Source organism: Cervus elaphus, chromosome 8, assembly GCF_910594005.1.
Source record: "Cervus elaphus chromosome 8, mCerEla1.1, whole genome shotgun sequence".
NCBI lineage: Eukaryota > Metazoa > Chordata > Mammalia > Artiodactyla > Cervidae > Cervus > Cervus elaphus.
The window spans coordinates 47,777,796-47,793,177 of NC_057822.1; the positions used below are offsets into that span (position 1 = coordinate 47,777,796).

The 15,382-nt window shown below is 40.8% G+C and overlaps 1 protein-coding gene across 2 annotated transcripts in view; it reads left to right on the forward strand.

The window, feature by feature from the left end:
• RFTN2 (raftlin family member 2) overlaps nucleotides 1-11,455 on the forward strand; it is a 65,703-nt gene extending 54,248 nt beyond the window's left edge. For both annotated transcript variants that reach the window (XM_043910489.1, XM_043910488.1), the window contains exon 10: nucleotides 9,700-11,455. In XM_043910489.1, coding sequence (XP_043766424.1) covers nucleotides 9,700-9,969 — 270 coding nt within the window. In that variant the 3' untranslated portion in view covers nucleotides 9,970-11,455. The remainder of the gene's footprint in view (nucleotides 1-9,699) is intronic.
• Nucleotides 11,456-15,382: the final 3,927 nt, after the last annotated feature.

A 15,382-nucleotide genomic window follows, 5' to 3' on the forward strand; every position in this document is an offset into this window, starting at 1 on the left:
AATAGTATCATTGAATGAAGCAATCCTAATTACGGCATAATTAATCTTAATTAATTAAGGCCTAACTTTCAAAAGAGGAAGTTTGCAAATGGACCAGAAAATTATTTAAAGTGATTCTGTATTATCAAGAAAATAATGTTTTAGAAAACTTCAAAGTTTTTCTAAACTAGCAAAGCTATTAATAGACTAAGAGTATATGTAATTCATGCTAAGTTGTCTCACGTTGATTTTGGACGGACTCTAGCTGGTCCCACAGGCAAGCAGGTAGAGGGGCTGTATGTGGATAGGAAGATAACTCCCTTGGGAGAGCAGAGTGATCAAGTTAACAGATTTCAGAAAGACTGAATTAGAGCCCACGGTGAGCAGTGCCTTCCAGTCCTGGGGAGAACGGCTCAAGTTCCAAGTTCCCAAGAAACATTCTGTGGGACTTCCCTGGCAGACCGGTGGGCAAGCCTCCGCCATTGCAGGGGCACAGTTTCCATCCTGGGTCCTGGTAGTAAGATCCCACAAGTTGTGCTGTGCCACCAAATAAACAAATGAAGTATAAAGTATATATATATATATTTTATAAAATATATATATATATATATTCTGTCAAGAAAAACCTATATAAAGAATGGCCAGAAAAAGTTTTTGTTCTTCCTCATTCCCAAAAGCAACTTTTCACCATGCTATAACCTTCTCTTTGTCTTTTTTAAACATTATGCAAATGGCCATCGTTTCTGAGAAAGATCAACAGAATTCACAGCCTAATAGGATTTTGACTAAGGAGGGCTCTGTACTTGATGTCTGTGAAGATAAGACCACGTTCAGCTGCTTTCAGAGCCTCCTTTCTTAGGGTTATATATCAATTCTGTGATTCCCTGAAAATATCTGAGCTCTTTTTGTTTAAATACCATTCAGTACTCTAGTGACAGCTTTTCTTTGGGTAATCTTTACATTTACATGCATTATAATCTAAAACTACTTCTTCATTTATTTAATAGAAAGGAAATGTATGAATGGTCAGTTTGGGACGTTCCTCATGGTCCAGAGGTTAAGACCGTGCGCTGCCGCTGCAGGAGGCATGGGTTTGGTCCCTGGTCAGGGAACTTAGATCTCCTATGCTGTGGGCACAGCCCCCAAATTTTTTTTTTTTTTAATAAAAATTAAGTGGTCAGTTTGCATCTCTGAGGAGCCCAGCAATAACATATTTTATAACTTAGAATTCTACTTCTAAGTGGATTTAGTATTTTTCCCTTTGACAAATGTTTAATTTTCCTAGCAGGAAACCTCAGGATATTGAGATTATTTCAGAACAGAACATGTAAGTGGTTCAGCCTGGAGCTAAAGTATCTAATAACTATAACAGAAAATCAACTTGTAAATACTTTTTATTTTCATAGTGGAAATAATTTGTTATTTTATTTCAAGAAGTAGTAGACTATCAGTATCACCACAGAGTTAATTTAGCATCTAATATGTATTTTGTAAAAGTTATACATTTATAACATGTCTTTTAAAAGTTCTTATTTAGTTTTAAGACCATAATGGCACTATTCTTTGCTTGTACCTTGAAATCAGTTGTTGCGGAGGGGTTGATTGGGGATTGCTTCATTTATACAGGTTTTCAAATAATTGTTTCAAAGGTGAAAACTGTTAGTCACTCAGTCCTGTCCAACTCTTTGTGACCCCATGGACTGTAGCCCGTCAGGCTCCTCTGTCCATGGAATTCTCCAAGCAAGAATATTGGAGTGGGTCCCTTCTTCAGGGGATCTTCCCAACCCAGGGATTGAGCCTGGGTCCCCTGCACTGCAGGTGAATTCTTTTCCATCTGAGCCACCAGAGAAGCCTTTTTCAAAGGTGTTTAGTTCTAAAAACCAGTTGGTGGAAATTTGAAACATTACAAACATTGCCTTATGATTGTCAAGGAGTTTTCAATAAAATTATAAATTTCATGGGGCTGTTGGAAATTGATCTAAGGTTTAATCCTTGAAAAAAAATTTCTCTTTCTTTTACTGAGACTAATGTTAAGATATATAAAACTTCTTGTTTCAATTACACTCAACATGGAACAGTACTTTTATGTTAAGCAAAGCCATTTCATGCCTCTGTTATAAAGGAGGGAATTGAGAATTGCATAATGAAGAAAACATAGCATTGGAATTTTTTCTTCTGAAGTTATAAAGACCTTTACTTTTGGAATTTTTTTGTTTCAAAGGTGTTTTATACAATATTCTAGATAGCTTGAGAAATTTTAAAATATGGTCAATATAAATTCAAATATTTATACTCCCAATTTCTGCCTCAATTTCTTTAAGCTGTTGAGGCTTCCCAGGTAGCGCTAGTAGTAACAACCCTCATGCCAATGCAGGAGACAAGAAGGTTCGATTTCTGGGTTGGGAAGCTCCCATGGAGGGGGGAACGGCAACTCACTCCAGTACTCTTGCTTGGGGAATCCTATGGACAGAAGAAACTGGCAGACTACAATCCATAGGCCTGGATGGAGGAAACTGGCAGGCTACAGTCCTTTGCAACCATCGGGTCCCAAAGAGTCAGACACAACTGAAGCAGCCTAGCAGTAACACTAGCATTGAGAGATAGTTTGTTTTAGGAAAATCAGAAAACTTTTAGGAAAAAAAATAGGAAAAAAATCTCATGAACTGGGGCTAAGCAAAGAGTTCTCAGATATGACTCTAAAAGCGTAATTCATTTTAAAAAATTGATAAATTAGACTTTATCAAAATTTAAACTTTTGCTTTGTGAATGACACTAAGAAAATAACAGACAGCCACAGACTGGGAGAAAAAAATTTTGCAAATCACATATGTGACAAAAGACTTGTATCCAGAAGGTATCTTAAAACTTAAAAAATAAGAAATAAACAATGCTGTTAAAAAATAGTTAAAAGTCTTGAACCAACGAGGATATGTAGATGAGAAGTAAACACATTAAAAAGACATTTAAATCATCAATCATTAAGGGAAATGCAAATGAAAACCATGATGAGACCATACATCTACTAGAATGACTAAAATAAAAAAACACTGACAATTCTAGGAACTATCAAGAATGAGGAGAACTATAAAGCACTGCTGGTGGGAATGCCAGGTGGTACAACCACTCTGAGAAATGATGCGGCAGCTTTTTATGGGGTTAAACATGCACTGAGGTATGACCCAGCAATCCCTCTCATGAGCATTTGCCCTAGAGAAAGAAAAACTTTTGTTTACACAAAAAGCTACACATAAAAGTTTGAATGTTCTATTCATCATCTCCCAAAACTGGAAACAATCCAAATGTCTTCAACAGATTTATGGATAAACAGCTGTGGTATTTCCACACAACGAAATACTACTTAGAAATAAAAACACATGCACTCTTTTTTTTTTTTGGCCACTCAACATGTGGGATTTTAGTTCTCCAACCTGGATTAAGTCCTGCAGCCCCTGCAGTGGAAGCCCAGAGTCTTAACTGAACTGCCAGGGAAGTTCCCACCTACACTCTTGATAGCCACAATTACGTGGATTAATCTCAGAAATGGGGGAAAAGTGGAAACAGTGGCAGATTTTATTTTCTTGGGCTCCAAAATCGCTGTGGATGGTGACTGCAGTCACAAAATTTTAGACGGTTGCTTCTTGGAAGAAAAGCTATGACCAACCTAGACCTCGCTTTGCTGACAAAGGTCCCTGTGGTCAAAGCTATGGTTTTTCCAGCAGTACTGTACGGATATGCGAGTTGGACCATAAAGAAGACTAAGTGCCAAAAAAATTGATGCTTTTGAACTGTGGTATTGGAGAAGACTCTTGAGAATCCCTTGGACAGCAAGGAGATCAAGCCAGTCGGTCCTAAAGGAAATCAACCCTGAATACTCACTGGAAGGACTGATGCTAAAGCTAAAGCTCCAATACTTTGGCCTCCTGATGTGAAGAACTGACTCATTGGAAAAGACCCTGATGCTGGGAAAGGTTGAGGGCAGGAGGAGAAGGGAGCGACAGAAGATGAGATGATTGGATGGCGTCACCGACTCAAAGGACATGAGTCTGAGGAAACTCCAGGACATAGTAAAGGACAGAGAAGCCTGGCGTGCTGCAGTCCATGGGATCACAAACAGTAGGACACGACTTAGTGACTGAACAACAACAGCAATCTCAAAAAGCATGCTGATTAAAGGAAGCCAGTCTCAGGGAGTTCCCTGCCGGTCCAGTGGTTAGGCCTTGGCACTTTCACTCCCTGGACCTGAGTTGAATCCCTGGTCAAGGAGATAAGATCCCACATGCTGCAGGCCAATAAGCCTGCACACCAGAGCTAAGACCTGATGAAGTCAAGTAAATAGTTTTTAAAATATTTAATAAGTGGAATATAATCTATAAAAATATTGAATCACTATGTTGTATATCTGAGAGTAATGTAATATTGTAAATTACTTAATGTTTCAAAAGAACTTTTTTTTAAAATGCTTTTTTTTGACCGCGCTTGGTCTTCCCTTGCTGCTCCCAGGCTTCCTTCATTGTGGCGAGCTCTAGCTGCGGTGCTTGGTCTTCTCATTGTGGTGTCTTCTCTTGTTTCAGAGCACAGCCTCAAGGGTGGGTACACTGGCTTCAGTAATTGTGGCTCGAGGGCTCTAGAGCACAGACTCAGTAGTTGTGGCACACGGGCTTAGTTTCCCTGCTGTATGTGGAATTCTTCTGTACCAGGGATTGACCCCATGGATTCTTTTTTTTTTTTTAATTTTTATTTTTTTTATTTTTTATTAGTTGGAGGCTAATTACTTCACAACATTTCAGTGGGTTTTGTCATACATTGATATGAATCAGCCAGACCCCATGGGTTCTTAACCACTGGACCTCCAGGGAAGTCCAGAAAGAGCTTCGTTATCCCAGAGTCAATATAGCAATCCCAGAGAAGGACTCTGATTGGATCTGATTGGGTCATGTGCCCACACTGCAATAGAGAAAGTGGATGAGAAAGCTGGCTGGAAAAGTGGTTGTCCATGACACTTTTTCCTCTCCCAGGCTTGACTGATTTTGCCAGCACCAAGCTTGGATGATGACCTGACCCAGGAACATACTTTGTGAGCAAGCATATTCTGTGGGGTTTCTCTGTGTGATTCAAGGCCTCTGACTTTTCTAACTGGTATTAGAGCTACACTTAGCCTTCCAGTGGCTTTCTAATCCTCCCTCAAGCCTGAAAAACACAAGGGGGAGAAATCCTGAATGTCCACTCCATGTTTTTATTGCTATATAAATCATATTTTTGAGCTACTCTTCCACTCTATCCATCATGACACTATACAAGGCATGCGATATCTTATAATTGCTGGTATAATTCTGCTTATGTTTTTAAGACATCATGAGTGGAAAATGAAAGGTAGACTGGTAGGGCACCATAAATGCAACTGCTTTGTCACTGAGCCTCATGTATTTGAAATGGGTAACTCATTTTTAGTAAATGAGGATGATTCTCAAAAGTTGAGCAATTGGGGACTTCCCTGGTGGTGCAATGGTTAAGATTGTGCTTCCAATGCAGGGGCCCTGGGTTCAATTCCTGGTCAGGGAATTAGTTCCCACATGCCACAACTAAGACCCAGCACAGTGAAAAAACCAAAACAAAACTGACTGACTTCATCAATGGTGGCATTAGATCTGCATGCAAATCTTGATAGAATCTCCCCAAATTTATAGTGCAATATCAGAAGAGAACCCGTATGAATTCTGAGAACCTATAGGAATAAGCCTAGCAATGTAGCATGAAAAATCTCTTTATGACATAGGGAAATACTCAAAATACAGTGAGTGCTAAGTGCAGAAGTGAGCTGTACACATCTTTGTGTGCATAGGCAAATACACAGTGTTGTTGCCCAGTTGCTAAGTCATGTCTGACTCTTTGCAACCCCATGGAGCATGCCAGACTCCTCTATCCTCCACTATCTCCCGAAGTTTGCTCAAATTCATGTTTATTGAGTCAGTGATGCTATCTAACCATCTCATTCTCTACTGCCCTCTTCTCCTCCTGCCTTCATTCCTTCCGAACATTAGGGTCTTTCCCAAAGAGTCGGCTCTTTGTGTCACGTGGCCAAAGTATCGGAGCTTCAGCTTCAGCATTAGCCTTCCAATGAATATTTGGGGTTGATATCCTTTAGGATTGACTGGTTTGATCTCCTTGCTGTCCAAGGGACTCTCAAGAATCTTCTTCAGCACCAGTTCAAAGGTATCAGTTCTTTGGTAGCCCGCCAGGCTCTTCTGTCCATGGGATTACCCAGGCAAGAATACTGGAGTGGGTTGCCATTTCCTTCTCCAGGGAATCTTCCGCATCCAGGGATCGAATGTGTCTCCTGCATTGGCAGGCAGATTCTTTACCACTGAGCCACCAGGGAAGCCCACATATACATAGTGAAGTGAAGTGAAGTGAAGTCGCTCAGTTGTGTCCAACTCTTTCCGACCCCATGGACTACCAGGATCCTCAGTCCATGGGATTTTCCAGGCAAGAATACTGGAGTGGGTTGCCATTTCCTTCTCCAGATATACATAGTAAAACATGTCAAATATTAACAGTGGTATCTCTGTGAGAAGGGATTGTGGATGGGCTTTGCTTTTTTTCTTTGTTTTTACCAGGTTTTCTACACTGAGCTTGTATTATTTTTGTAATTGGAAATCTCTGAGAAACATACAAATCTTTGACCGTAAATCTGCTCACATTTTTGCATAGTGAAAAATGTAAAAAGAATAAGGTAAGACACTCAGGTTCCAGTTCAAAGCCAGCTATCCTTTGACCTCGGACAAATACCATCTTGTTTCTCGGTTCCACATCAGTAGAAGGAGGGATTAGAGTGGATGATCTTCATGGACTGGTCAGGTTTCTGTCTCCTACACTCTAAGTTATAAGAACATTGCAATTTGATTTGTTGGAAAAGCTATTATTTCATGTGGAGTTGTTGATCAGTCACTCAGATGTGTCTGACTCTTTGCGACCCCATGAACTGCAGCATGCCAGTCTTCCCTGTCCTTCACCATCTCCCAGAGCTTGCTCAAACTCATGTCCATTGAGTCAGCGATGCCATCCAACTGTCTTGTCCTCTGTCATCCCATTCTCCCCCTGCCTTCAATCTTTCCCCACTTCAGGGTCTTTTTAAATGAGTCAGTTCTTTGAATCAGGTGGCCAAAGTATTGGAGCTTTAGCTTTAGCATCAGTCCTTCCAGGAAATATTCAGGACTGATATCCTATAGGATTGACAGATTGATCTCCTTGCTGTCCAAGGGACTCTCAAGAGTCTTCTCATGTGGAGTAAGGGAGGCAATATCATTGCTGAAGATGTATTTATTAAGAGTCATTTAGTAAAAAAGAAAAGCGTTTGTTGTTGACATTTTGTTGTTGTTGTTGTTCAATCACTAAGTCGTTTCTGACTCTTTGTGACCCCATGGACTGCAGCAGACCAGGCTTCCCTGTCCTTCACCATCTCTTGGAATTTGCTCAAACTCATGTCCACTGAGTCAGTGATGCTATCCAACCATCTCATCCTCTGTCACCCCTTTCTCCTCCTGTCCTCAGTCTTCCTGAGCATCAGGGTTTTTTCTAATCTTTTTTAGAGTTAGTTATTTAATTATCTTCTAATACTTGAAATTTGTATTTGGTGGTTGTTTACTTATTAATTCTTATCTAAAAGCAAATTATTCTATCTTATTATCCTGACTAATACCTAATTTTTATTAAGAAATTCCTCATTGAGTATGTGAGAGTAAGCCTCTATTGGCTGATACACAATAAGGAATTTATTGCAAAATTTACCTTTGGCCCTGGTGCTTATGAAGAAGGAAAGATCCAGACTGCCAAGTACTTCCAGGCACCCCCTCCTTCCCATTTCATTCAGGCAACAGGAGAGGTCATTCAGGAGTGAATGCATCCTTTGTGCATATGGGAAAGGAGCCAGCAGCCAGGCTTGAGAAAGGAGCAGTACCCATCAGGCCTGCTTGCAGCCAAAAGGCTCTGTCCTCACCCACCAGTGTCCCAACACCAGGGAGAACATGCCGTTCTCAACTTCTGTACCTTAAGGGTAAATCTGTCCGGTTCAACTGCTTGTGTTAAACTCGGTACATTTGGTGAATCAGAATAAAAAAGAAAAGGATTTGAGATCTAATATTTGCACTTGATGAATGCGAATGAAAATGTCCCCACCATCCAGTTATATCTGACTTGAGACACGAGGGTGGGCCTTTATTGAGGCAGGTCCCACGGCAGGCTTGTTCCTTTAAACTTGCCCAAGGACTCAGGTAACCAGCCAAGAAAAAGATGAGCTGCCAACACACTCCTTTCTAGGCAGCACACTGCAGCCTGCATCTCCCTATATAAACAAATCTGTCAACCAACCACTGTCAACTGTGGTTACATTCCCTAGCAGCCCATAAAATTCAATTTAATACAGCTGCTTGTTTGTATTGTGTATTTGCCATGAAAACCAGCAGAAAATACTTTTGTATTTTATACACAGTAGTTCAACAAATCTATAGTCTAACAAACTTTTCTAAGACTAGCCTAGGAATCTGACTTCTATATTGTTTTCCTAAGGGATTTTTTATTTATTTTAGTAATTTTACCTCTCACATTTGAGAAAATGTAATCCTAGTTCTCAGCTAACATGTAAATGAGCTTTAAGAAAATAAACTCTTGATAGTATGGCAAATAATGGGCTTTAAAATTTTTCTTATCTTATCATGGGCTTCCCTGGTGGCTCAGCTGGTAAAGAATCTGCCTGCAATGCGGGAGAGCTGGGTTTGATCCCTGGGTTGGGAAGATCCCTTGGAGAAGGGAAAGGCTACCCACTCCAGTATTCTGGCCTAGAGAATTCCATGGATTCTATAGTCCATGGGGTCGCAAAGAGTCAGACATGGCTGAGTGACTTTCACTTTTCACTTTATCTTTTATCGTGTATCCTTATTCAGTTTCTGTGCCTAAGTTATGTCATGTTGTCAGTATTAAAGAAAGCCCCATAAGAAAATTTCATCAGAAGTCTGAACATGAAAGTTGTCTCCCTGGGCTCTCCTTCTACTGACTTAGATACCTTTGCTCGACTTAGTACCCTTGGCAGGAAAACCATGTCCTTTTATTCTGAACCGCACCAAGGGCGTGGTCAGGTCTCAGTAATATTCCATTGTGAAAATATCTACAGCTTCTCAGACAGCCTGCAGAATGAGCTGGTCCTGTCGCTGAACAATCCCACCATGCCAGGCAGAAGCGGTCTGTAGTAGGACTAGGAGAGGGGTCCATCCCACCTGGAAAGGCACCCCTTCTTTCAATATGATCTCTATCTGAATTATCTGTGCAGACTATTCCTATCGAAACGGGGGTGAGGTGGCCTCTAAGGCACTTTTTCTGCTGCTCAGATCCCAACAAATACCAAGACGAAAAATGGAAGCTTCAAGTGTATCTCTGTCTGCTTTGTTCCCCAAAGTATGATCTCAACAGGTCTCTCTCCTCAGAGGTGTTGTTGAGGGCCCAGATCGGGCCACACGACCACCCTGACAGCAAGGAGAACGGTGGACCAGGAAGCCACAGATGTTTATTAACAGAACGGGGAGAACATCTTCTCCTGGCCGGGTGGCGGCCCTGAGCTGTCCTTAAAGAGGAGCAGGATTTGGACGAGAAGTGGGCAGAGAGCTAGATCAGAGAGGCAGGACGACACCCAGCCTTTTATTAACTCCTAGTTGCTAATCTCTTGTGTTTCAGAGGAAAGGCAGCCGGCACGTGAAAAGTGAAGACAGGAGTAAAGTCCCAAGCAGGAGCGTCAGCTTGGACACAGACCTGTTACAGCCTGCAGAGAGCAGAAGCCCGCCTGAGGATTGCCTACTCGCCCCTACTAGAGAATGCTGGATGAAGGAGAAGAGGCCAGCCCAGCCCAGCAGCTTCTCCGGCAGCAACAGTGACAGCATCCTGAGGGAACTAGATGATGGACAGTTTGACCAGGAAGACGGAGTAACTCAGGTCACTTGTATGTGAGCAAAGAAGGAAAGCAACAGACGTTCTGTAAATAATTATTAAAGTAATTCCCAAGTTACTTAACTGTATTACTTTATCTGCATTTATGGGATCCTTTGAATCTTTCCAGACTCAGGCTTTCCTCTAATCTACGTAAACTTTGGCTCAACCTCCCAGGCAAGGAAGAATAACCGAGATATTTGTAAATTTAGAAGCATGTTTCACAGTTTTCTCAATGAAAACATCTGTTTAAACAGATGCCTCATTAGGATATTAACCAATAATGTACTTATGATGTTTCTCATGAATATGCAAAGTATATTTTTCTTACAATTGCTGGTAAGACAACTAAATATCTCAATCAGTATTTTTACCTAATTAGAAAATTCTCAGGAAGTTACTTAAGCTGAAGATTTTCTCTTTCCCTCTCTCTCTCACGCACATATAAAGGGCTAAATAATAAAATACATATTTCCTGAATATAACAATTAATCCAAGTTTTGTCTTTAAGTATGCATGTATATACAAAGCAAATCCTTATTTGTTAAAATATCCTTGAAAAAAAATCTTTTTTTTTTATGTCTTTGGTTTTAAAGGGTCACCATGTTACCAACATTGTACTGATTCATCACGCTTAAACTTTCTTGCATCTGATAGTCTAGAAATAGAGTGAAGCATCATCCCTTAAAATTCAATATGAAAAGAACTCACAATGTCCATGTTTAAAAACCTTAGTAGACAGAATTAATTATTTTTTTTTAATTGTAAATAATTTGAAAAGGGAAACAGCAATTTAAATGAAAACTGAAGCATTTTACATCTGTCTGGACATAAATTATGCTTTTATTTTGATTGCTAAAGCATGAAGAATGTGGAAACCCAGAATTTTCAGTCCTACAGGAGTAAAGAGGTGCTCACAACATATGTGATATGTATGGGTGACCTATTTGTTCCAGCTCTGCTTTTTTTCCTCTGCTAACAGGGGGGCCTTTGCCTTGCCAAACCTTTAACAGATAAAGATTAAAATTCCACAAAATAGAAGAATTTCATTTTATCTATGAAAGACTTTGAAATGTGGGAAACTTCAAATGAATTACAACTGTGCCGTTGATGAGTTCGGCCTATTATATATTTTTATTAGCATTGGTGTTGACATTATAAGATCATTTGAATAACAAAATGTCATTTGTTATTGGGCTATTGTCTTACTGAACACTAATGCTCATAATATGTTTTACACATATGACAGGTATGTATTACATTTGTCAAATATATCGCCATGAATTGATGGTAAGATTGACGTGCAATTATTCCGCTTCTACCATGCGCAAGCATTACCTTTGTATGTATAAAGGAATGTAGAATATTCTGATCAGTACTATTCTGTGGAAATAGCTACCAACACTGTTTGCAAAAATGTTTTTTGTTTTGACTTTTAGAGAACCTGAGTTCCATATTTAAGAGTTGGTGAATTTTTGGTAGAAATAAATACTGCTACTGAAGCCCACAAAATGCCGTGAGTTATGAAACACAGGTAATAAACTCAGAAAAATGGGACCGTTTTTCCCAAAGGCAGGGTTTACAACAGGCAGAGATTCTGGTATATATTCTGTCAATATACAGAAGGAATTTGATGTATTAAAGACAGAGCTAGAAATTTATATTGACTAAAGAAAAACTCAGAAATCTTGCTTTTACTTTTTTTTAATTTGCATAAGAATGTTTTCTTTTCAGTTTGTTTTTGATGTTATTTCTTACTTTTTTTAAAAAAAAGCCTTTTATTAGAATAGACTTAGTAGTTGTACCCTCAAAGCCTATTTTATAAGCATTTACTCCAGTATTCACCCATAAGTTATGTGAAAAATTTGTATGATAGTGAATAAATAATTACCAGGTGGTTCTAGAGCATTATATATAAGTAACTCTGACTATCTTTTAAAAAACAAAAAGTAACAAAACTTGGACTGTATATGCCTAAGGAGTTACAAGTGACTAACCTCAAATCCTGAAAAGTGATGCTGTGAAAGTGCTGCACTCAATATGCCAGCAAATTTGGAAAACTCAGCAGTGGCCACAGGGCTGGAAAAGGTCAGTTTTCATTCCAATCCCTAAGAAAGGCAATCCCAAAGAATGCTCAAACTACTGCACAATTGCACTCATCTCACACACTAGCAAAGTAATGCTCAAAATTCTCCAAGCCAGGCTTCAACAATACATGAACCGTGAACTTCCAGATGTTCAAGCTGGATTTAGAAAAGGCAGAGGAACCAGAGATCAAATTGCCAACATCCGCTGGATCATCGAAAAAGCAAGAGAATTCCAGAAAAACATCTATTTCTGCTTTATTGACTACGCCAAAGCCTTCGGCTGTGTGGATCACAAGAAACTGTGGAAAATTCTGAAAGAGATGGGAATACCAGACCACCTGACCTGCCTCTTGAGAAACCTGTATGCAGGTCAGGAAGCAACAGTTAGAACTGGACATGGGACAACAGACTGGTTCCAGATAGGAAAAGGAGTACGTCAAGGCTGTATATTGTCACCCTGCTTATTTAACTTATATGCAGAGTACATCATAAGAAACACTGGGCTGGAAGAAGCAAAAGCTGGAATCAAGATTGCTGGGAGAAATATCAATAACCTCAGATATGCAGATGACACCACCCTTATGGCAGAGAGTGAAGAGGAACTAAAAAGCCTCTTGATGAAAGTGAAAGAGGAGAGTGAAAACGTTGGCTTAAAGCTCAGTATTCAGAAAACTGAGATCATGGCATCTGGTCCCATCACCTCATGGGAAATAGATGGGGAGACAGTGGAAACAGTGTCAGACTTTATTTTTGGGGGCTCCAAAATCACTGCAGATGGTGCTTACTCCTTGGAAGGAAAGTTATGACCAACCTAGACAGACAAATTAAAAAGCAGAGACATTACTTTGCCAACAAAGGTCCGTCTGGTCAAGGCTATGCTTTTTCTCACATCCATGTGAGAGTTGGACTGTGAAGAAACCTGAGCGCCGAAAAATTGATGCTTTTGAACTGAGGTGTTGGAGAAGACTCTTGAGAGTCCCTTGGACTGCAAGGAGATCCAACTAGTTCATCCTAAAGGAGATCAGTCCTGACTGTTCATTGGAAGGACTGATGCTGAAGCTGAAACTCCAGTACGTTGGCCATCTCATGCGAAGAGTTGACCCACTGGAAAAGACCCTGATGCTGGGAAAGATTGGGGGCAGGAGGAGAAGGGGACGACAGAGGATGAGATGGCTGGATGGCATCACCGACTCGATGGACATGAGTTTGAGTAAACTCCAAGAGTTGGTGATGGACAGAGAGGCCTGGCGTGCTGCGATTCATGGGGTCGCAAAGAGTTGGACACGACTGAGCAACTGAACTGAACTGAACTGAACCTTATAGTTATCTGCCAGTTGTATATTCAGTTCTTTTCATAATGCTATGTAATTCCTTAGGGGCTCTGGCATGTGATTTTTTTTTTAATACCTATAAGTTATAATGATGAGAAAGTATGGAGATCATAGATGTTGGTGGGAGGTTCTGCCATTCCCCTTTGGTAGAGCATCTCTGCACTTCTGTCTAAGGTTTCCATAGCCACCTGTTAGTTCCATCCCATTTGGGTTGAATATCCCCGTTATTTCCATGGACAGCATTTAACACCTAATCACCAGAGAAACAGCCACTGAGCTAAGCAGCGGCTCTATCATTGTCACTCAACAGAAACACCAGTCCCTTTAAGAGACTCGGGGCTTTCGGGGGCCTTCAGACACCCACAGAAGCAGGAGGCAAGCTATGGTAAGTCCATATCACAACTATCTCCCAATTGTTTTACCAGGACCAGGTGTTTGTATATTTGACTAGAAAGGGACCGGATGCACCTGCCTTTCTCTCATACTGGACGAGGTCAGACCTGTCTCCTTCCCGGCCTTTCCTCACTACAGCCCACTCCTCTGGGCTGGAAGTATCATGGCTCTTTCAGCGTTATGATTAAGAAGGATTTCCTCCTCTCAGCTCCTAGGGCCCCAGCAGTTCCCTGTATGGAATGGCTAACTTTCAAGTGAGCACTGAAATGCAGTAGGTGTTAACAACGGGGAGAGTCTCTAATCAAGCATGTTGAATCAAAATATACAGGTGGATATGTAGGAAAACTAAATGCAAACCATCAGAACCATATCTACTTCAATAGTATTTATCGTGACAATTTATCATACCTCTAGAGTGAATTTTACTTGTATGACAGCCCAAAGTTTATAAAGCCTGTTCTGACAGATGATTATACATAAAACAAATATAAGATGACCAGTGGTAAACTTCTTGGTTTTATTTTTGACTCATATATCTCAGACTTGGAAGCTGAAGAAACCAGCAATCTAGAAATGCTAATGTCACAGACCAGAAAACCCTAAAACAGCTGGGGGAAGTAGATTTGCCTACATGGAAAGAAACTTTGAATTTTTTTCATTTCTTTCAAAGGAAGTTTGACACTCCAAGTTTCAATCAAGCTCTCGCTGTGCCCTCCCCGTTAATCACTGCTGTGTCTGGCCAGCAGGAGGCCTGGCTCTGGGCAGGGCAGCCAAGAACCACCTACCCGGACATCTGGGAAATGTGAAGTCCAGGCCTTCTAGCATACGTGCTGCCGAAGCGAGCACATTCCAGGCTTCCTAATGTAAGAATTTCTTTGGTTGATTACACACACACACACAGAAACAAAAACACAATTTCAACTCTTTTGTGTCTTAATGGGGATACTAATTCTCAGGGAGAGAATTGTTTTCAACACCTACAAGTTTCAAAAGTAGAACCGCTCTCGTCACTGTAATAGATGTGGTTAGGCAGCATGTGTTGGGTTGGAGTGGCTTAACCAAGGAAGGTTTTGCCGACCAGGAATCAGCAGACCTGGGCTTGAGGAGCATCTTCCTCGGTGTCCCAGGCTCCTCCTGACTTTCCGTCTCACCATCCCTGGGGCATGCTCTCCTTCCCCAACACTATTTCTTGGTTACGAGCAGCCTGCCTAACACAGTCCTATAAGAAAGAAGTCTTCCAGGATAGGTAGCAGCAATGCTCAGAAACATATGAGGTAGCATATCAAACGAAGAAGTCTGAGCTTTGGAGCCAGGATGCAGTTTAGACCCTGGCCCTGCTTGCTTGCTCCTGTGGACACTAAACTGCTACTTTGAAGTTGTTTAAGAAAAGAGTTAGTCAGGAAGTCATGTCAGACCCTTTGTGACCTCATGGACTGTAGCCCACCAGGCTCTGTCCATTGAATTCTCCAGGCAAGAATACTGGAGTGGGTTGCCATTCTCTTCTCCAGGGGATCTTCCTGACCCAGGGATCAAACCCAGATCTCCTGCACTGCAGACAGATTCTTTACCATTTGAGCACCAGGGAAGCCCTGAAGTTCAGTTTACTCCTGGCAAAATGGGGAT